Below are 23,714 nucleotides of genomic sequence, written 5' to 3'. Positions count from 1 at the left end.
CTAATGCTAAACACTGAGCAATGCCTACAGTTTTAGGCAGAGGGCTATGTTTCCCAGTCAGTTCAGCCTCCCACCACTCCCCTCCCAGTTCCCTTTCCGGCTCAGCATCAAGTCAGTGTGCTTCAGAGGGTCTCATTTAATTGGAAATGCAAGTGGAAGGCTTGCACTCTTACTTTAGGGGGAAACGTATGCATCATATCCTACGTTCTTCTAACAACAAAAAAGAAAGGCAAAGCGGGGAGGCCGTCGATCTTTGGGATGCAGTAGAGAATATTATTTTTGCCTACCGTGAGAGAGACACAGCCCTATGACAGAGTCAGAAACACTCTATGCAGACGCAGCCCTGTGACAGAATCAGACAGACAGAGCTATGTGGCACTTTACAAATCTATGAGGGTCAAACCAGTCTAGAGGGAGAGAGGAAATGCAAGAAGGGCTCAGGGAAAGGGTTCAGGCAAGGCGATCACCAGGCAGATGGAGTCACAGCCCCTTTAATCACTCTTTCCAAAAAAGGACTTGGCTGGGAAGCCACACAGTCAAGACAGTTGCTAAAGATACCAGGAATAAAAGCAAACAAAGCCAAGTATTTCTATTTTTAAAGTACCTTATTATCCTATTTCCCAAACAACCCTCCCCCAAACCATTCTTCTCATTATGCAAATAAAACAGTCTTGCAACATCGCAGATATCTGGGAGTATCTGCTTCAGTGGAGTGAAGAGCAAATTAACAAACCCTTCGCAATCCATTCACAAAATGACAAGAAGGCGGAGCAAGCTCTCCATCTGCCAGCACCAGCCTACTCACTGTACAGTCAACGCAAACTAACATTTGGTGTGGAATTTTAATTCAAGAACCTCGACGAACATTCAGAAAACCAAAGGAAAAAAAATCACAGTTGGCCAGGAACTCAGTCAATTAGTCCAAACGAGAAGATATATCACTGTCCAAACTATTTGATTAATATCTCTAGGACTATATAAATTACTCACACAGTCTTATTCTCTACTCTAAGGCTGTAAAAAAAAAAAAACCTTTCAAGCTGGTTTTTAAAATAACTCCCAATATTCCAAATTTAATGATAGAGCTTTTTCCTTTCCATTCATAACTGCCATAATAAGTCAGTTTCAACCCACTGATATTGAAATGCATATGCTTCCTACCTGGAGCCTAATAGAAAAATAATTTGTCTGGGAAACATAGTTTCATACTGTAAGCATCTACTTTAATGGTCTCTGAAAACAACGAAATTCCCTTACCAAGGATGGTCTAGCTAGAGCAGTCAACCACCACGAATCGATAGGAAAGTATATGAAATGGATTGTATCGCAGAATCACAATGTTTATAACTGTTCCAATTAGCATAAATCTGTTTTTGAATTTCAACCCATCTCATTTTCATTTTTATTGGGTCATCCCCTAGTAATATTTCAGCGTCCTTGATTTTTTTTTGCTTTAAATAGAGAAATACCTTAGTGGTAGAGAATTGGGTTATTAGTGAAAATGAGATAAATATTTATAGTTAGCTCTTTAAAAGAGCCTTCCCCAAATTTGTCTTTCTTTAAATCCAGGCACTCAGAATATGCAGCTGTCAAAGAGCATTAGCAAAACCTTGCCGGTGGAACATCACCACTCTCGCCCATTTTATTAATGTCTATTCAAATAAAACTCAAGAGCATACAGAAATCTCTTGCCCCCTGTTATGATGCCTAGTCAGATCTAATTTGCCTCTTCCTTAAGGCTAAAATAATCAAATATTTCCTCTTTTACTAGAACACTCAATTTTTTTTTAAGGCTCTGTCCTCTGGTCCTAGACAGATCTTCAGAACTGCTAAAACATCCTGCTTTTCTGGCTGGAGAAATAACCCATCCTAGAGCCTTGTTTAAAGGTTCCTGAGGGCTCACATTAAGGGGATGTATTTTTTCTCTTTGTATATCGCAGTGGCTAATCCAGCTGAGCTCCTGCTCAAAGTTCCAGGAAGCTTACAGAAACAGAGCCATCCTTTTCTAGGAAATGAAGGAATCTGCCATGTGTTCCCACCTTCTTCCATGTGTGGCTTCTCTAGTCCTCAGAGATTTCCCTGGGAGCCATTCCCAGCTCAGCCTTCTTGCCCTAAGCCCCTCCTTCTTCTCTCACCTAACTGGAGCCCTGCCTCAGATACTGAACTCCAATGCTAGCAAAATGCCTTCCAGGAGTGTGAATTTTTTCATCTCAAAACTTACTGACCTGCACAACAAAGGTCCCAAACGGCTAAAGGCAATGGATGGAGCTGGACCACAGTCTCCCACCGTAAGCCACCGTTGGGGCAGAGGAATGTCCATTTCTCAGCCACCAGACTAATGCAAGCATGCGTCTTCGGAGCATCGGCCACATTCCCTATGGTGGTTCAAACTTAACAGCATGCTCTTGGAGGGTCACCAAGTGAGGACTATGGAGACATAAAAGCAGGTAGAACTATACAAAATATATATCTGATTAAGCCCCAAGGTGATCTGGAGAGAAGCTGGCTCATGAAGTTTATTCCTCTTTTTTTTCTAAAACTCAATATATGAAAATATGGGCTTGCTGGATTCAGGGCCAATTATTCCCTCAAAATAATAATTATTTCAGGGTTTTAAAAATATTAATTTTCCTAAGGTATAATACAAGTATACTGTGTGTGTGCGTGTCTCTCTCTCTCTCTCTATATATATATGTGTGTGCGTGTGTAATTTTTAAAACCAGGTTACAAAGCACATCTACACACAGTATATCATTGGAGGGACTCTGTTATGGGTTTTTGTTCCAGATAAGGAACCTGGTTCTCAGAGAGAGCACTTTTCATCACAGTCACTCAGCTAGCGATTGGTAAAGAAAAAGAAAGAATCCAAGGCTTCTCACCCTGGCTGAATATTCTTTCTACTTTTTGCTTTTTCACTGTGTCCCTTTTCCACTGATAGGGAGCATGATCCCTATTACAAGGGGAAAAAAATCCAATTAACAAAGAACCTTTACGTGCAGTTATATTTTATAATAGGAGGCAAATCTAGAGTCGATCGCTTCTTCAACCTCTCCTTCTCCCTAGTCTGTGCCCATGTCTCTCTGAAGCATAGGTAATGTGTCCAGAACCACAGTGACCAGAAGAAACCAGAAACCAGAGGCAGTTAAGACAGGTACCTCCAGGTTGTCCACTCTGACTGGTCAGCATCTTTGTCATGCTTGTTTGTAAATATTTTGAATATCACTGCCAATGATAGTACAGTACTAATTTTATCCTGGGATGGGGGAGGGAATGAGGACAAAAAAGCCCTTTCACACGGGCTCAAGGATTCCAGTATCTTCTCAAAGCCATTCCACAGCACCATCAGTAGTAGCTGGGAACACACACACACACACACACACACACACACACACAATCTTATTCTGCTAATTTTTCCCATCTCTTTGATTGTATCCATTGTATTCATTCTTCTACATAACATCTCCACCCTCAAAATGAACACTGCTGTTTGCAGATTCTCCTGATTCTTAGCAAGAAAGAGTCATCGCAAACCACAAATTTCCTGCCATATACCTACACCCAGGAATTCACTTAAAAAATAAAAAATATAACAATCCAGTTAACTCTACAAATATCCCACTATCAATTTGATTAAAGTACTAAAATAATCTGTACCTTCTTCTTTGCTACACCTGAGTTTGTAACTCTGTTACAAAACACACTTGATAGACCCTATTTGATTGTTTATTTAAATATTACCTCTTTTTTCTTTGAATGCAGTTGATTCAAAATGCTAACCATGTTTAGGTAATTATTTAAACAGCACGGGACCATCCTGAATTGGCTAGCAATGAGTACGCTGATTTTTTCCCTGACAGTGAATATCTACAAGACATTTCCAGAGTCTTGAAAGTATTTTAGAACACAATGCTCATGGAGGTCTTAAAATGTGACCAGAACCCCCTTTTCAGTTTCTTACGGACAATCTCACTGACTCATCGTTAGCTTATTATCATCTGCTGCTTTTAGTTTCCTTTTCAAAGATGTTAAAGAAGGCGCTGAGCCTCAAACACGTTAGAATCCCTGTGACCCCTGTCTGCCACCTGATTTATGGAGTGTGTCAAAGTGAGGCCAAATATTAGGATCAGGCTGCACACAGAACGTGCCGCTGCCCAGCTGCAGCTGAGGGCGACTGTGAGAAGGAGGAAGAACAAGACCTAATTTGCTGACAGCAGTACCAAGGGTGTGGGTGTAATTGCCCAAGACAGGATTTATTAGGCATTTTTAACAAATATTTTATGAGAAAACATTTTTGCAGAAGTAATGATGCCCTTTAGGAAGTGTCATTAGGACATACTCTTGCAAATCTGGGGTGATTAAAAAGCACTTAGTGGCTCTGAGCTTCTGGTGTGTTGTGATATAAAAGGGAGGGTATAATGTACACTCCGTGCTTCTGTCCAGGCTCTAATGCCCTTGACAGTGCCAGGGGAAGAAGGTTGCTTCCACTAAACATGATAAGGCCAGGAAAGCTCCCACCGAGGTAAGGGCCTTAGAAATTTGTCAGCTAAAAGCATCTGGTGGGGAAAACGTTAAAGCACGGGAATATGTAGAAAATGAGGAACGCGGTACAAGAGGAAACCTGCCAGAAAACATCGCCCTGAGCCCAGGTTAAATCCAACTATTTGCTGGGGCATTATATAGAGAGAAGACGGTATGGTGGCCAAAAGCGCAGGCTTTAGAATCAAATTGCCTGGCTTTGAAGCCTGCTTTTACCACTAAGTGGCTGTGTGGCCTTGCACAAGTTTCTTACCCTTTCTGTTCTTCAACTGTAAAATGGTCAACATCATTTCTAGGCTTGTTTTAATGATTAACGGTGTTATTTGTATAAAGTGACTTGAACACAGAATAGTAAAAGGTTTTATTCGTCACTAGGTATTTGGCAGAGGATACAATCTCATAATCTGGCAGCTGGTTACAGAGCCCAGATGCTTGAAATGGGCCTTGGGATTCACAACTAAAATGATCTCTTTTCCATGAAGTCTTCCATGATTACAATGGCACAAAGGGATCTCTTTCCTCTCAACTCCCATGGCTTTTTCTTGTTCTCAGTCCTCTTATTTCTTTTGCCCCTAAGTGATAGGATCCTCCACATTCTTCACAGCATGTTGGCCTGTTACTTCAGCATTTTATCAACTCCCAGGACTCCAGCAACCACCCAAAATCTCCATCTTAAAAAAGAGCCATGTTGCTCTCCCATTCCCAAACCACCTCCTCTGACCCTTGACTCCCAGACAGGTGGGCGCCCTTCATCACTGTCTCAGACTAGACTTGAACCACGTCTAGCTCCTTATTTTATCCCCAACAGGAGGCCTGCTCCTTCTCCATGCACTCCCTAGCATCACCACTCGCTTCCTCAGCAGTCCAGTCCTTTCCAGGCCACCTTTAAAACTCCTCCTAACACATTCTCATTCTGATTGGCAGGCATCCCAGTCCAAATCTGGACGGTCACTGAACGCAGGAGTTTTCACTTACAAACTTTTATTGATAGTTTCGTTCTGGGCACTGGGCCCCACGTGGGAATACTTCCTAACTCATCCCAGAATCAGTGGCCAACGCTTGTTTGGATTTTTCTTAAATCTAAACAAGTGCTGTGCTACTGACAAGGCAAGAAACACAACTAATCCAAACACCCATCCATAAGGAGTGGTGGTATGTACACAGAAACCAGCTCAGAACAAGGGATGAAATGAGATTTCTAAAAGAGGGTTGGTGGGATGAAGTGGTTATTCTCAGTGCCCTCTCCACATCCAACCTATTGCTTTATTTTTTTCCCAGAGCTAAGTACCATCTAACACACTATTTTAATTATGTATTATCTGCCTTTCCTGACCTGGAGTTACTTTTTGTTTTTTCTTCTTCTTGTTTTTGATGAGGGTAGGATCTTTTGTCTATTTTTTTACATTGCCTAGAACTGTACCTAGCACATGGCCAGTGTTAAATAAATTTTTTACTGAATAACTAAATTTGAGGGGATTTCTCTTCCAGTGGACTTATTTTATAAGCAATACCATTTCTAAAGCTCTTCTGCAAAAGATGAAGTTAACTAATTACTTTTTTAAAAAAGTTCTGCTGCTTTAAGTTCATATTCTTCCAACATGTTCCAACATAACAACATGTTTCTTGAAGACTCTCTGTCTGCAGAGGGAAAAAAAAAAAAGAGTTGTACCATGTGCCCTCCTTTTCAGAGCATATCTCAGATTTATTCCTGGTGCTTCTGACAAGATGATTTATAAGGACCCTGTCCCTTTTCCAAATATGAAGAAACACACAACCCAGCTAGTTTTTCACCGAAGTCAGAGGCAGCAAGAGCAACAAAGAAAAAGGAAAAGGAAAAGGAATGCTAAGATTAAAAAGAGCTGATAGGTTCAAGATGGCGGAGTAGGAGGACGTGCGCTCACTCCCTCTTGCAAGAGCACTGGAATTACAACGAACTGCTGAACAATCATTTACAGAAAGACACTGGAACTCACCAAAAAAGACACCCCACATCCAGAGACAAAGGAGAAGCCGCAATGAGATGGTAGGAGGGGCGCAATTGCGTTAAAATCAAATCCCATAAATGCTGGGTGGGTGACTCACAAACTGGACAACAGTTATACCACAGAAGTCCACGCACTAAAGTGAGGGTTCTGAGCCCCACGTCAGGCTTCCCAACCTCGGGGTCCAGCAACGTGAGGAGGAATCCCCAGAGAATCAGACTTTGAAAGCCAGAGGGATTTGATAGCAGGACTTCCACAGGACTGGGGGAAACAGAGACTCCACTCTTGGAGGGCACACAAAAAATAATGTGCTCACCAGGACCCAGGGGGAAGGAGCAGTGACCCCATAGGAGACTGAACCAGACCTACCTGTTGGTGTTGGAGGGTTGCCTGCAGAGGTGGGGGGCAGCTGTGGAGACAGCTAAGAAGGAGACAGGGACACTGGTGGCAGGGGTTCTGGGAAGTGCTCATTGGTGTGAGCCCTCCCAGAGTCTGCCATGAGCCCCACCAAGAACCTGTAAGCTCCAGTGCTGGGTAGCTTCAGGCCAAACAACCAACAAGGTGGGAACACAGCCCCACTCACTGGCAGACAAGCAGATTAAAGTTTTATTGAGCTCCACCCACCATCAGTCCCTCCCATCAGGAAGCACGCACCAGCCTCCTAGATAGCTTCCTCCACAAGAGGGCAGACAGCAGTATCGAGTAGTATCAGCAGTTTTTCAACTTGTGGAACTGAAAACCACAGCCACAGAAAGACAGAGAAAATGAAAAAGCAGAATATTTTGTACCAGATGAAGTGATGAGATAAAACCCCAGAAAAACAACTAAATAAAGAAGAGATAGGCACCCTTCCAGAAAAAGAATTCAGAATAATGATGGTGAAGATGATCCAGGACTTTGAAAAAAGATTGGATGCAAAGATCAAAAAGCTGCAAGAAAAGTTTACCAAAGACCTAGAAGAATTAAAGAACAAACAAACAGACATATGCAACACAATAACTGAAATGAAAAAAACACCAGAAGGAACCAACTGCAGATTAACTGAGGCAGAAGGGCGAATAAGTGACCTGGAAGACAGAATGGTGATAATCACTGATGCGGAAAAGAATAAAGAAAAAAGAATGAAAAGAACTGAAGACAGCCTAAGAGACCTCTGGGACAATGTAAAATGCACCAAATTTTGCATCATAGGGGTCCCAGAAGGAGAAGAGAGAGAGAAAGGGCCCGAGAAAATACTGGAAGAGATTCTAGTTGAAAACTTCCCTAACATGGGAAAGGAAATAGCCACCCAAGTGCAGGAAGCACAGAGAGTCCCAGGCAGGAGAAACCCAAGGAGAAACATGTCAAGACATATAGTATTCAAATTGACAAAAGTTAAAGACACAGAAAAGTTATTAAAAGCAACAAGGGAAAAATGACAAATAACATACAAGGGAACTCCCATCAGGGTAACAGCTGATTTCTCAGCAGAAACTCTGCAAGCCAGAAGGGAGTGGCAGGATATATTTCAAGTGATGAAAGGGAAGAACCTACAACCAAGAATACTCTTCCCAGCAAGGATCTCATTCAGATTCGATGGAGAAATCAAAAGCTTTACAGACAAGCAACAGCTAAGAGAATTCAGCACCACCAAACCGGCCCTACAACAAATGCTAAAGGAACTTCTCTAAGCAGGAAACGTAAGAGAAGAAAAGGACCTACAGAAACAAAAACAAAACAATTAGGAAAATGGTAATAGGAACATACATATTGATAATTACCTTGAATGTAAATGGAATAAATCCTCCAACCAAAAGACACAGACTGGATGAATGGATACAAAAACAAGACTCATATATATGCTGTCTACAAGAGACCCACTTCAGACCTAGGGACACATACAGTCGGAAAGTGAGGGGATGGAAAAAGATATTCCATGCAAATGGAAATCAAAAGAAAGCTGGAGTAGTGATACTCATATCAGATACAATAGACTTTAAAATAAAAAATGTTACAAGAGACAAGAAAGGACATTACATAAAGATCAAGGGATCCATCCAAGAAGAGGAGCTAACAATTATAAATATATATGCACCCAATATAGGGGCACCTCAATACATAAGACAAATGCTAACAACCATGAAAGAGGAAAACAACAGGAACACAATCACAGTGGAGGACTTTAACACCTCACTTACAGCAATGGACAGATCATCCAGACAGAAAATTAAGAAGGAAACACAAGCTTCAAATGACACAATAAATCAGCTGGATTTAATAGATATCTAAAGGACATTACATCCAAAAACAGCAGATTAAGTGCACATGGAACATTCTCCAGGACAAATCACATTTTGGGTCATAAATCAAGCCTTGGTAAATTCAAGAAAATTGAAATTGTATCAAGCATCTTTTCTGACCACAACACTATGACATTAGAAATCAATTACAGGAAAAAAATGGTAAAAAACACAAACACATGGAGGCTAAACAATACACTACTAAATAACCAAGAGATCACTGAAGAAATCAAAGAGCAAATCAAAAAATACGTAGAGACAAATGACGATGAAAACACAATGATCCAAAACCTATGGGATGCAGCAAAAGCAGTTGTAAGAGAGAAGTTTATAGCAATACAATCCTACCTCAAGAAACAAGAAAAATCCCAAATAAACAATCTAAACTTACACCTCAAGAAACTAGAGAAAGAAGAGCAAACAAAACCCAAAGTTAGTAGATGGAGAGAAATCATAAAGATCAGAGCAGAAATAAATGAAATAGAAACAAAGAAAAGAATAGCAAAAATCAATAAAACTAAAAGCTGGTTCTTTCAGAAGATAAATAAAATCAATAAACCTCTAGCAAGACTCATCAAGAAAAAGAAGGAGAGGACTCAAATCAATAAAATTAGAAAGGAAACAGGAGAAGTTACAACAGACTCCACAGAAATAAAAAGCAACATAAGGGACTACTACAAGCAATTATATGCCAATAAAATGGACAACCTGGATGAAATGGACAGATTCTTAGAAAGGTATAACCTTCCAAGACCGAATTAGGAAGAAATAGAAAATATGAACAGACCAATCACAAGCAATGAAATTGAAACTGTGATTAAAAATCTCTCAACAAACAAAAGTCCAGGACCAGATGGATTCACAGGTGAATTTTATCAAACATTTAGAGAAGAGCTAACACCCATCCTTCTCAAGCTCTTCCAAAAAATTGCAGAGGAAAGAACACTTCCTAACTCATTTTATGAGGCAACCATCACTCTGATACCAAAACCAGACAAAGATACTGAAAAAAAAGAACATTACACACCAGTATCATTGATGAATTTAGATGCAAAAATCCTCAATAAAATATTAGCCAACAGAATCCAACAACACATTAAAAGGACCATACACCATGATCAAGTGGGGTTTATCCCTGGAATGCAAGGATTCTTCCGTACGCGCAAATCAATCAATGTGATACACCATATTAACAAATTGAAGGATGAAAACCACATGATCATCTCAATAGATGCAGAAAAAGCTTCTGACAAAATTCAACACCCATTTATGATAAAAACTCTCCAGAAGGTGGGCATAGAGGGAACCTACCTCAACATAATAAAGGCCGTATACAACAAACCCACAGCAAACATCATTCTCAATGGTGAAAAACTGAAAGCATTCCCTCTAAGATCAGGAGCAAGACAAGGATGTCCACTCTCACCAGTACTATTCAACATAGTTTTGGAAGTCCTTGCCACAGCAATCAGAGAAGAAAAAGAAATAAAAGGAATCCAAATTGGAAAAGAAGAAGCAAAACTGTCACTGTTTGCAGATGACATGATACTATACATAGAATATCCGAAAGATGCCACCAGAAAACTACTTGAGCTAATCAATGAATTTGGTATAGCTGCAGGATACAAAATTAACACAGAGAAATCTCTGGCATTTCTATACACCAACAATGAAAGATCGGAAAGAGAAATTAAGGAAACAATCCCATTCACCATTGCAACAAAAAGAATAAAATACCTAGCAATAAACCTAACCAAGGAGGTAAAAGACCTGTACTCAGAAAACTGTAAGACACTCATGAAAGAAATCAAAGAAGACACAAACAGATGGAGGGACATACCATGTTCTTGGATTGGAAGAATCAACATTCTGAAAAGGACTACATTACCGAAAGCAATTTACAGATTCAATGCAATCCCAATCAAATTACCAATGGCATTTTTCACAGAACTAGAACAAGAAATGTTATGATTTGTATGGAAACACAAAAGACCCCGAATAGCCAAAGCAATCTTGAGAAGGAAAGACGGAGTTGGTGGAATCAGGCTTCCTGACTTCAGGCTGTACTACAAGGCTACAATGATCAAGACAGTATGGTACTGGCACAAAAACAGAAGTATAGATCAGTGGAACAGGATAGAAAGCCCAGAGATAAACTATGGTCAACTAATCTATGACAAAGGAGGCAAGGATATACAATGGAGAAAAGGCAGCCTCTTCAATAAGTGGTGCTGGGAACACTGGACAGCTACATGTAAAAGAATGAAATTAGAACACTTCCTAACACCATACACAAAAATAAACTCAAAATGGATTAAAGACTTAAATCTAAGGCCAGACAGTATAAAACTCCTAGAGGAAAACATAGGAAGAACGCTCTTCAACATAAATCACAGCAAGATCTTTTTTGATCCACCCCTAGAGTAATGGAAATAAAAACAAAAATAAATAAATGGGACCTAATGAAACTTCAAAGCTTCTGCACAGCAAAGGAAACTATAAGCAAGACGAAAAGACAACCCTCAGACTGGGAGAAAATATTTGCAAATGAATCAACAGACAAAGGATTAATCTCCAAAATATATAAACAGTTCATGCAGCTCAATATCAAAAAAACAAACAACCCAATCCAAAAATGGGCAGAAGACCTAAATAGGCATTTCTCCAAAGAAGACATGCAGATGGCCAAGAGGCATGTGAAAAGCTGCTCAACATCACTAATTATTAGAGAAATGCAAATCAAAACGACAATGAGGTATCACCTCACACCGGTTAGAATGGGAATCATCAGAAAGTCTACAAACAGTAAATGCGGGAGAGGATGTGGACAAAAGGGAACGCTCTTGCACTGTTGGTGGGAATGTAAATTGATACAGCCACTATGGAGAACAGCATGGAGGTTCCTTGCAAAACTAAAAATAGAGTTAGCATATGACCCAGCAATCCCACTGCTGGGCATATACCCAGACAACACCATCATTCAAAACGACACATGCATGCCAATATTCGTTGCAGCACTATTTACAATAGCCAGGACATGGAAGCAACCTAAATGTCCATCAACAGATGAATGGATAAAGAAGATGTGGTACATACATACAACGGAATATTACTCAGCTGTAAAAAGCAATGAAACTGGGACATTTTTAGAGACATGGATGGACCTAGAGACTGTCATACGCAGTGAAATGAGTCAGAAAGAGAAAAACAAATATCGTATATTAACATATATATGCGGGATATAGAAAAATGGTACATATCAACCGGTTTGCAAGGCGGAAATAGAGACACAGATGTAGAGAACAAACACATGGACACCAAGTGGGGAAAGCGGGGAGAATTGGGGGGGGGGATGAATTGGGAGATACGGATACCAAATTGTGCAGTCTAAATATACGCAGTGTATTGTCTGTTAACTGTATCTCAATAACAGTTCTTAAAAACAAAAACATACGAAAAAAAAAGATCAAAAAGAATTCTCTCTTTGGCTTGGCTCCGAGAATAAAGAAAGTAGCAAATACTAACTCATCCTGATAGTAGATTGTGGTGTAACAAGCATAATTATTGCCTGCCAAGGATATAATGTATCTCTAAAGTAACAGGATGTATCTGTTTAGAAGTTTTCATATCCAGTGACACATGGCCCCTAAACTTTGAAATTTCATCTTCAACAGGGCTTTGTACCATAACATTAACCTCCAAGCTGACCCTGTTGCTATTTTAGCTGCTATTTTAATTTCTTTCTCTTACTGAAGTATTGCTCATGTACAATATTGTGTTAGTTTCAGGTGTACAGCAAAGTTTCAGGTGTACAGATTATTTTCCATTATAGGTTATTATAATATATTGAATATAGTTCCCTGTGTTATACAGTAAATCCTTTTTGCTTATCTACTTTGTATATAGTAGTCTGTATGTTCAGAGCAGCACTATTTACAGTAGCCATACATGGAAACAATCCAAGTGCCCATCAACACATGATTGGTTTAAGAATACACAATACACACACACACACATACGCACACACACACACACACACACGCACACACACACACTGGAATATTACCCAGCCACAGAAAAGAATGAAATACTGCCATTTGCAGCAACATAAATGGATCTAGAGAATATCATACTAAGTGAAGTAAGTCAAAGACAAATATTATATGATACCACTTATACATGGACTCTAAAAAATTATACAAATGAATCTATATAAAACATAGGAACAGGCTCACAGACATAGAAAACAAACTTATGGTTACCAAAGAGGAAAAGGAAAGTATAAATTAGAAGTAGGGAATTATTTTGACCACTTTCATTTTATGGATAGAGGAATTAAACTTTCCATAGTGAGAGTGTATACTTTAAAAACAAACTACAACAAACATCTCCTCAATGCTAAGATGCTTGACTCATTCAAATAAAACTGAACTGACAATATTTTAAGGCATCCTATAGGTACCTAAAAATCTAAATAATTTTCATAAAATGAGGGAAAAGTAAGTCTGGATATAATTATCATATCTTATATGATGAAATGGACAGATGTTTCACTCCTTCAAGCAATGTATACTGTGGCGCATTAAAAGACATACAATTGCGTGACAAAGGCCACTACCCACTAGAATACTTTAATCAAATATCATGAAAATGATGGCAGAAAGTATGGGAAAAAACGCACAGGAAACAGGATGGCAGAACTGAGAGATGCCCTAAGGCAGTGGTCCCCAAGTTTTTTGGCACCGGGAACCAGTTTCATGGCAGACAATTTTTCTGTGGATGGGGCAGGAGGGCAGGGATGGTCTGGCGGTGATGTGAGCGATGGGGAGTGGCAGGAGAAGCTTCTCTCGCTTGCCTGCCACTCACCTCCTGCTGTGTGGCCCGGTTCCTTAGCCAGGGTTGGGCACCCCTGCTCTAAGGAGTCAGAAGTCTCAGGTTGAAGATCTGATGCAGTTACAGATCGGCCATTTCTTGGATGAAGATTCCTGAGCACCTCCTTTATGCTGACCACTGCAATGAACCCTGCGAGGGCAAAGGTGAAAAAGAATCTCTTTGCTGCAAAGGTACATTCATGGGGATAACTTTCAACTTAGAATACATAGTCCAGAGTTCCAACCAATAGACTATGGAACCTCTTTACACAAAATGCCATGTAGCCTTACAAATGGCTCAGCCCTGTGCAGCATCAAGCCCCCCCCCCACTTTTAAAGAAGAATAACACCTTGATTTTCTTTTGAGGACCCACTCTCAGTCCATGTGATGGGAGTGCAGCAGGCACTCCCTCCAACTGCCCCTCCAGGGCTGACCACACAAATTGGTCCAAAAATAGGCAAACATACAAGCCAAGCTGATGAGATGCAATCCCAGGATTTTTGCTAGAACTACAGAAAAAGGGAAGATACTCTCATTCCACCAAGAATGGTAGGTTATATGCCAAGAGCTGCCATCTTACCACGACTTTAGGAGAAGCTGTCTTTGGACCATGGCAAGACAGAGGAAAACAGAGTCAAGACACAGAGAGTAACAGATTCCTGGAGATGCTGTTGGAACATCTGGGTCCATCCCCTCCTGAAACCATAAACTCTGGACTTTTTGTTTATATATGTCAATATTGTCCCCCTTTTGCTAATTCAGTTAGACTTGAGTTACTGTCACTTGGGATCAAAAATGTCTTGACTAACTAAATGTCTTTCTGAGCTTCAGATTCTTGACCTGTAAAATAAGGAGGCTGTCTCTCTAAAATCCCTTACAATCCTGCCGTTCTATTACAATACTGCTTTTACCTATTTTACAGGGTTGCGGTTGTGATCAAACGAGACAGTGAAAAGGAAAACATTTTGTCAGTTAAAAGTGCTCTATCAGAGACAAGATGGTAGGCTGGCAGTGAGCTGCAAGTCAAGGGGTGAAAATAGGTATACCTAGAAGCAGATTTTTTTTTTAAAGAAGCAGATTTTAAAAGCAGTTTCTCTTCAAGTCATCTTTCATACTGCCTGATAAGCGTCTTGATTCATGATGGCATTGGCAGCAGTAAAATGGGCGACATCAAGTAGAACTATCTTGAAACACTTATTTCCAATTCAAAAGGGAGCCTTATACTTTGTTTGTCATAAATCTACGTATTCTTCTCTTCCAGATGACTATAATTGCAAAGCAGAGCTTGCCTTGACATCTAATGGCAGGACAATAGTATGCTATCACCCTTCTGTGGACGTTCCATATGAACACACAAAACCTATCCCTCGGCCAGATCCCATGCAGAATAATGAAGAAACACATGATCTAGTGCTGAAAACCAGATTAGAAGAAAAAGGTGAACATTTAGAGCAAGGACCCATGATAGAACAACTTAGCAAAATGTTCTTTACTACTAAACACCGTTGGTATCCTCGTGGACAGTATCACAGACGTCGCAGGAAACTGAATCCTCCAAAAGACAGATGATATTGAGGTTTTCAGGAATCAAAGAGAAATGTTATCCTGCATCTCATTTGCCATTTGAGAAAATACAATTGGGTATATTCACTAATATGTTTTATAGTAAAATAATAAAATGTCTTTTCATAAAAAAAAAAGCTCTATCAAGAGTATGAGGGTTTCTGAAAATAATAATATTCGTGTGTGTGTGTGTGTGTGTGTGTGTGTGTGTGTGTGTTGGAAAAAACATTAGGAGGCTCAGGAATCTACCCATCTGTAATAGTTATATAAGGAGTACAAACTCAGAAAACAAGGGGGAGAAAGGTCTTTCTCATAGGAAATCTACATTTTATCAAATTCAAAGGTTTCTACTAACCATATCCTGTTTTCCCAAGCTCATTACCATACTTCTCACCTAAAAAAATAGTGCCTATTATTTTTCACTTTTCCCCCCATAAAATCAACATTAAAGGGCTCCTTGGGGATGTTTTGCAAACACTTCTAATTACTGATCACGGACTCTGAGGAAAAAAAAAGTCAAGATGTTTCTTCAGGAGGAAACAACCCTCTAATAATTCCTAAAGGGAAAAAAAAAAGGCTCTATAAAGATGGAAGGGTACAGAAATGAAGAAAAAGAAAAGAAGTTGGTGTAGAGGGTCATTCTAAATTGGGTCTTTTCCTCTCATCAGGCATCCTAATATCCATTTGGACACGAATAAGAAAGTAATAGAATTACCATAAAATTAAAAACATTAAAAGATCCACCTGCAAGAGCAGGGTCAGCGTGTGTGCTGGCTGCTCTATGGCGTGAGTAGCTACCAGAGGGCAGCAAAGGATCAGAAATGGGCCTGCAGGGCTCCAGCAGGCTGCCTGCCACCGACTAGGTGACCAAACTGAGGCCAGCAGCCTAGAGAAGACCTCGGCCCAGCTTCCCATCACAAGACAGGGAGGAGTACCTTTCAGGGGCCCCACAAAATTCTCTGTGGCGCGTGACAAAGCCTATGTCGACAGCAATGCAAGGACTCACCTGAGCAACCAGTGACAGGAGCACAGGGAGGGAGTCGCCAAGAAACCAGGGGTGTAGGGAGACACCACGGGGGAGCCAAAGTCAAGGAAAGGTGGGGCGGAGGTTGGGGCACCTGGGCTCCGGCTTACAATTCAGGAAACCCGCTATGTCAACTGGTCATGATGACCGCTGTCATCTTTTCCACCATCATCACCGTTACCAGCAGCAGCAGCACCAAGGCCAGCACTGACATGGAACTCCCTGTGTGCTGGCCTTGGTTCAAGCATAGACGTACATGTCCTCATTGAAACCTCACAAAAAGCCAATGCAGGGGGAACTATGATCACCCCGTTTTGCAGTTGAGCGAGTTCTTTCTCTATCTGCCCACTGTCCTTTGGAGCATTGATGGTGAATTTGTCTGGTCGACGCTCCAGGGTACTAAAAGCTTCTGGAGGACAGAGGCAGTCTTTTCATTTTGAGGATCCCAAGGCCTAGGACTTGAAGAACAGTAGATTCTTGGTAACTTCTTTTCTTGAATGAAGGAATGAATGAATGAAGAGGGGCATGAGAGGAAAGGACAGGAAGAACCAGAATGTCCTATTTCAAAGTCAGTAAACATTGGGGTGTTAGAGGCCGAGGACTAAACCACAGAAGAGCTGCGGCTCTCAGACCTGTGTGCCCAGGGGGCAGTTTGCATGGAGGCACTTCAGTCCAGGAAGTGGGGTCTTGGAAGCAGATTTCATTTTCCTCACTACCTCTGGACCTCTTCTTTCTTGGGCCCTTTCCTGTACTCGAGAAGCTGAATAAACAGACATTTCAGGAGGCATCGTATTCACCAAGAGCTGGGGGCAGGCACTGCAGTATCTGGCATGAAGCACTCTGAATGGGCTGGGGCTTTCAGGTGTCAGGTCACCTAAAGGGTCAGGATGCTTCTGGAGCATCTGGGGGACCTTGGCTAAGAGAGCTCTAGGAAGCAGGGTCAAGTCTAGGGCCTCTCTCCCCATTTCTCAGTCTTCTTTGTGCTCCCAAAGGCTTCCTATGCCTCTGCCTCTCCTCCAAGCGGACTTCTTGGGTGTATAATCCCAATCTCTTGGGAGTTTTCTTAGAAAGTTTTAGAAACACGTCCTGGCTTCAGAATACACAGCAGAAGTACTTTAAGGGCCAGCAGATTCCAAATACACCTGTCCACTCTGGCCACAGAGAGCTCTTAAAATTATTCTAAGGAACAAGGTGAAATCAACTTCATATATGAGGTACATGGGAGGGATGCTAAGGTGCTGCTCCCAAATTCCCACTGCCCTAAGCCTTTTGAACATCCATTATCTACTGTTCTTTAAGGCAGTGCTAGTCAACAGAAATTTAAAAAAGCTACAAATGCAAGACCACAGATAATTTCTTTCCTTCCAGTAGCCACATTAAGAAAGTAAAAAGGAAACAGATGAAATAAATGAATAAAACATTAACTAATAATATATTTTATTTAACCCAATATATCCAAATACGATTGTTTATCATGTAATCTATATAAAATTATCCACGAGAATTTTACATTTTTTCTTGAAATTGCCTTTAGCTCTTGAAATCTGGTGTGTATTTCACACTTACAATACATGTCAATTTAGAGAAGCTCTATTTCAAGTGCTCACTAGCCACGTGTGGCTACCGTATTGAATAGCACAAGCCTAATGCACTCTATGTTACAACAATTGTGAGAAGAATTTCCACTAGGATGCAACGTTTCGTTGTGTGACAAACTCTGCTTCTTAATCTCCTTTGCATGTCTTATCCTGGTAAATGACACAGCATCCCCAGTACAAACACCTGGGTGCCATTCTGGACTTCTTCAGTCCCATATCCAACTGCCCGCCAATTCCTCCACATGCCAATGGTTACTGCCTCGCTTTACAACCACATCAAGTCTCGCCCTAACTTTTGTACTGGTCTTAGTGTTAATTTTGCATTAATCTTCTGTATTCTCATCTCATACTCCTTTGGTCCATTTTTCTGATTTTTGCTTTAAAAAAAAAAAAAGTTGACTATCTCTCTCTTAATTCTTTTCAGTCCCTGTAGCATTGCCATCAAGCATCTTGATCGGCAGCCTGCTTCTCCAGCCCTGTCCCACCACTCCTCCTCAAAAGCTCCAGCCGGACAGAATGACAAGGAGCAGCAGAATACAGGGTAGAATACAGTCTACCCTGACATCCATGCCCTTGCTCCCTGTGTCGTTCTTGCCTGGGATGCTGTGGACTGTTATTAGTTTGTGTGTTAATCTCTTCTACGGGGCTGGGAACTCCTTAAGGAAGAGATGAGTCTTGTTTGTCTTTGACTCTGTAGCACTGAACTAACTGGAACGCTGAGGGCACGTCATGAATGAATGGATGAACAAACAGTAAAATTCAGGAAACTTTAGTTTCAGATGTGATTTCATCATTTTCCAGCTGCATAACCTCAGAGAAGTCTCTTAACCTCTTCAAACCTCAGATTCCTCACCTACAAAATTTGAATTTATAATACTTGCCCTATCAACGGCACATGCTTATAAAATTGTTATGTAAATTATCATATATAAAATCTGTAAAAATATAACATATAATTTATATATACTTATGTATAAAATATGAGTGTATTATGTATGTGTGTGTATATATACAGATAAAATATCCAGGCAACTCCCTCAAGCCATTCCCTTCCTCCCTCCTATTCCAAAAAAAGGCTGAGATTTTACCAAAAAAAAGCTAATCAACACCAGTTATAAGAAGCATTAACCATCTGGAACACTTAACTGTTACAGACAATTTTCTTCGGGTCAAGAGATTTCCCAATATAATTCTCAGCTGTAAAGCTGTGAATTATAAGTCAATAAGAAGTTTTCAGATACAGAATGTAGTCTACGTGAAAAATACCAGTTGAAGCAGGAGATGGGAGTAGTTTTAAAAACATGCCAAAAACTAAAGAAGTTTAGTATTGAGCCTCTGGTAAAACCACTTGTTCAGTGACATACTCTCTTGTGATAAGCGTGCTCCAGATACAATTCAAGATATAAATGAGACAGAAGACAGGGGTACCTGCTTTGGGGAGGTTAAGCTCATGATCCAAATAAACGAATCATGAAATCACTCAGCAGCATACGTGCCATACTCATCCAGAGTGAAGAAAATATGATGGGGTTTCAGGTCTTCTAGGCAGGCTTCACAGAAGAAGCAAGCCTTAGAAGACAGCACCCAGTTGGGATTTGTGGTAAAAAAAAAAAAATCACTACATGTTGTGTCAAAAATGCAATATACACAAAAATTAATTCAAAATGGGTTAAAGACTTGAATGTAATACCTGAAACCATAAAATTCCTAGAAGAAAACATAGGCAGTAACCTCACTGACACTGGTTTTAGTGATGTTTTGTGTCTCTGAATCCCAGACAAGGGAAACAAAAGCAAAAATAAACAGATGTGACCACATCCAACTAAACAGCTTCTGTACAGCAAAGGAAACCATTTTTCAAAATGAAAAGGCAACTTACCAAATGGGAGAAGATATTGCAAGTGATATATGCAAAAAGGGGTTAATACCGCAAATATATAAAGAACTCATACAACTCAACAGCAGCAACAACAACAAAAACCTAAGTAAAACATAAGCAAAGGATCCGAACAGACATTTTTTCAAAGAAGATATACAGATAGTCAAAAGACGTGAAAGGACGTTCAACATCACAATTAGCAGGGAAATAAATCAAGACCACGATGTGCTATCACCTCACACACGTTAAAATGGCTATGACTGAAAAGACAAGGAGTAAATTGTCAGAGAGGATGTGGAGGAAGGAACTCTTGGCCCTACTGGTGGGAACGTAAATTGGTACAGCCGCTGTGAATGAGAGTATGGGGATTCCTCAAAAAATTAAGAAGAGAACTATCATACGGCCCAGCTATCCCACTTCTGAGTATTTATCTAAAAACATGAAAACATTAATTCAAAAAGATATGCACCCTATACTCCCCTATGCTCCACGCAGCATTATTCACAATAGCCAAGACATGAATACAGCCTAAGTGCCCACCCATGGATGAACGGACAAAGAGGATGTAGTGTATACACAAGACAGAATACTACTCAGCCATCAAAAAGAATGAAACCCTGCCATTTGCTACAGCATGGATGGACCCTGAAGGTACTATGCTAAGTGAAGCAAGTCAGATGAAGGACAGACACCATACGATTTCACTCATATGTAGAATCTAAAACAAAAACAGAAACAAATGAATACACAAAGTAAAACAAAACAAACCAACAGATACAGAGATCAGATTAGTGGTTACCAGAGGGAAAGGGGCTTGGGGTAGGGGGTGGGCAAAACGGGTGAAGGGCGTCGACTGTATGGTGAGGGATGGTAACTAGACTTGTGCCAGGGATAACTCTGGAGTGTACACAGATTTCAAATTATAATTCTGTATACCTGAAACATGCAATTTAAAAAATGCAACACAGTGGAGTCAATTTATAGGGATTTAACTTACACGATTTCGCAACTTTGAGTTCCCTCTTTCTCTCCCTGCTGCCCCACCCCCACTCCCTCTTTCTCTTCCCGCCCCACCCCCCCCATCCCTCCCACGAGTTCTCAGGGCATGCTTGATTCTCAGCAGGTGAGCACCTCTCCACATTGAAGATGATTCTGTATTTGCATATAACCCAGCCACTATAGCCCACACATAAGAAAACTCCCAGCTTTAAGGGTTTACTCATGGACAAGAAAATTCCATTAATCCTCACTCTTCCTTAGATGGCTGTTGTTTGTTGCAAGGGGGAGAACACGATTAAAAGAAGGTAAGTTATGCAGATGCGTACACTGAAGGGCTAAGAAAGATTAAGTGCTTTGGACTGATGATAAGTTTAGTGGTTGATTTAAGTCAAATTTGACACCTTTAAAATAAAAATCATCATATGAGCTTGCGATCTCATTCACCTCCTAAACACCTCTCAATTCTATCATCTTTTCTCCATGTTTTGTCTCCTCACTGCCAGGGTCATTGCTAGCCCAAAGGGTACCATTGCGAACATTACAAAAAGGCATCTCTTCCTCAAGACATTTTACTGCCATCTGCTGGGGGGGAAGTGCCATATTAACTATGCACATATATTCACCATGTCTAAGATGAGAACAGCACTCCCTAGACATAGGGTCCTGGAGTTCTGTACAGCTGCCCAAGAGTTTCCAGCATGATCCAAGTTGTAAGCCTCCCTGACTTCGGCTGACTGTTAACTACAGAAGGCTGCTTGTTTTCCAGGTGAGGCAGCAAAGAGCAGTGTGATAAGCTGTGTTATTCTGAGTTTTTAAAAAACTTTACTTTGGACCACTTTTGGATCTCACGAAAATCTGCAAAAATAGAACAGAGAGTTTCCATGAACCCCTTACCCAGACTCCCCCAGAGAATTTTGGTTTGATAGCCATACAAACCAGGGTGTCAATCACAATTCTGACAAGACTTTGGTAGACGGGCATAGTGCCAGCACAGAATAAATGCCCAACATGTGTTATATGTTATCATCCACTAGCATTAGTTTCCTTAACTGGAAATACAGGAAAGAAAAAGATCTAGTATAAGGATTATAGTAAATTATATGTAAAGTGTTTAGCACAGTGCTTGACATACAAAACCATTAACATTGATATTGGTGGTGATATTACCTATTATTTCTGTGGTCTACTGTTCTCCCCTAACCCACAGTTATCTAGCGTACTGTCATTCCAGTTTTCTAGGTATAAAGCCATACGTAATCACTGCTGATCAGATGCTCCCATATCCCGGGAGGTAGATGATGGTGATCAATCCTTGAATGACCATACCTGGTATCCCAATGACCAGGAAACATCCAGAAGCTAAGGGCAGAACCAGCTCCAGGTGGAGGGTATGATTAATAGGGACCTTCTACTTTTCTATCTTATCTGAGAGTTATCTCTCTAGAGCACTGAAGTCTTACTGGCTGTTATTGTTGTTGCTGTTGTCTTAATTTCCTAAAAGAAAGGCAACTCTTTTTAGGATAAAGGCTTTTTAGTCCTACCTCCAAGTCATCTGTCCATACCTAAGTCGTAAGGACCACTGGGCTCGCAGTGCAGTGAGGGTGTTTGGTTTTCAACAGGAAGAATGAGCAGCATAAAAGATCTTGGTTTCTGCAAAAGACTCTGACTCCTGGGCACGTGTGACGAGGAGCCTTGCTCTTAGAAGGGAACACACTCCTCAAGGCACTCTCAAACTGCTGATCCAGCATGCAAGCTAAGCTTTTCCTTTACAGCATCTGTTTACACACATTCTGACCAGGTGGCCAATTCTTCCCCTCTGCTCTCAGCAACAGCACGCAGGACAGAGAACACCTGTTCTAGAAATGGACTGATTAAGCGGAGGTTGGCATACACAGCACGGGCTTGGGGCCACACGTGGGGAGGAGATGCTGCCGCCTTGTCGGTGTTTGGCCACAACTCCTCCTCTTGGCTCTCGTCCACGATCCCCGCTAATGGGATTGATCCACGGGCATAAATATGAAAGACCCTGCTAGGCACGTGGGAGGTTATTCTGTCCAAAACTGCTACTGTGTGCTGTTGCTAGTCTAGAAGCAAATGTTTCAAGAGCTGGGTAAGATACCCAGCAGGGCCCTGGGGGGCTCCTGGGCACACAGCCTTTCTGGGTCCCCTATTTCTTGCTTATAGGAAATAGGCTTCATTCAGCCTCCATGACCTTCCCTGCGTTCCAGTGGGCAGATTCAAGCAGTTGTTCATTAGGGAAGGGAGGAGATGCGCGAGACCTGGGAGAAACAGGCAAGAGCAGCCTTGGGGCAGGTCCTGTTTCCCCAGCAACAATACACACAACAATATCTCCGAGCTATTCTGCAGACGTTGAAACCCGCTCCAGGTGGAAGAAGTTAATGAGGAACAATGGTGTGCTGCCCACAGGCATGCAGACCCCAGACCAGCTGGACCTGAAGGGTGATGATGCTGACTCCTACTTAGCTCATCGCCGACCCATCAGAAGAATGCAGGACTGTGACTGCCTTGGACCTTATCGCCTACCGCTGACCACAGCCCCAACTATTAGACCTCTCCCTATTCCCCAGAGAGGGGGGCACCGTTCTTCAGGCGCTAGCCACGGTGTTCCCCCTTTGCCTGGCAAAGTAATAAAGCCATTCCTTTCTACGCCTCGAAAGCCCCGTCTCTGTATGTCTACTCAGCACCGGCGAACAGAGGACAGGTTTTTCTTGGCAACAGGTAGGCTACTGGAGGTACAACATGGACATCATGATCCTTGTCTTTAGGGCATTGCTTAGGGGTTACTGAAAATGATAGAATGGAATGGAAATCTCGTTTAATGAACACCTCTCCTGCAATGTAATTTACATTTGCAGGATCACTTTAAACAAGTAACAATAATTTAATGGGACACATGGTACATTGGTATTATCAACAGACGGTTGTAGAAGCAAAAAGGAGGGAACGAATTAGTGAGGTGAA

The 23,714-nt window shown here is 41.2% G+C and overlaps 2 protein-coding genes across 10 annotated transcripts in view; one reads left to right on the top strand and one right to left on the bottom strand.

The window, feature by feature from the left end:
* GRIP1 (glutamate receptor interacting protein 1) overlaps positions 1 to 23,714 on the bottom strand; it is a 690,600-nt gene that overhangs the window by 285,136 nt on the left and 381,750 nt on the right. The gene's annotated exons all lie outside the window — the stretch shown is intronic.
* LOC130856851 (39S ribosomal protein L42, mitochondrial-like) lies at positions 14,679 to 15,315 on the top strand. The gene has a single exon (XM_057741791.1). The coding sequence runs from the start codon at positions 14,807 to 14,809 to the stop codon at positions 15,236 to 15,238; it is 432 nt and encodes a 143-aa protein (XP_057597774.1). The 5' UTR covers positions 14,679 to 14,806; the 3' UTR covers positions 15,239 to 15,315.

This window comes from Hippopotamus amphibius, chromosome 7, assembly GCF_030028045.1.
Source record: "Hippopotamus amphibius kiboko isolate mHipAmp2 chromosome 7, mHipAmp2.hap2, whole genome shotgun sequence".
Lineage (NCBI taxonomy): Eukaryota > Metazoa > Chordata > Mammalia > Artiodactyla > Hippopotamidae > Hippopotamus > Hippopotamus amphibius.
The sequence above is the reverse complement of the archived record's forward strand: the minus strand, read 5'-3'. Positions and strand labels throughout refer to the sequence as shown.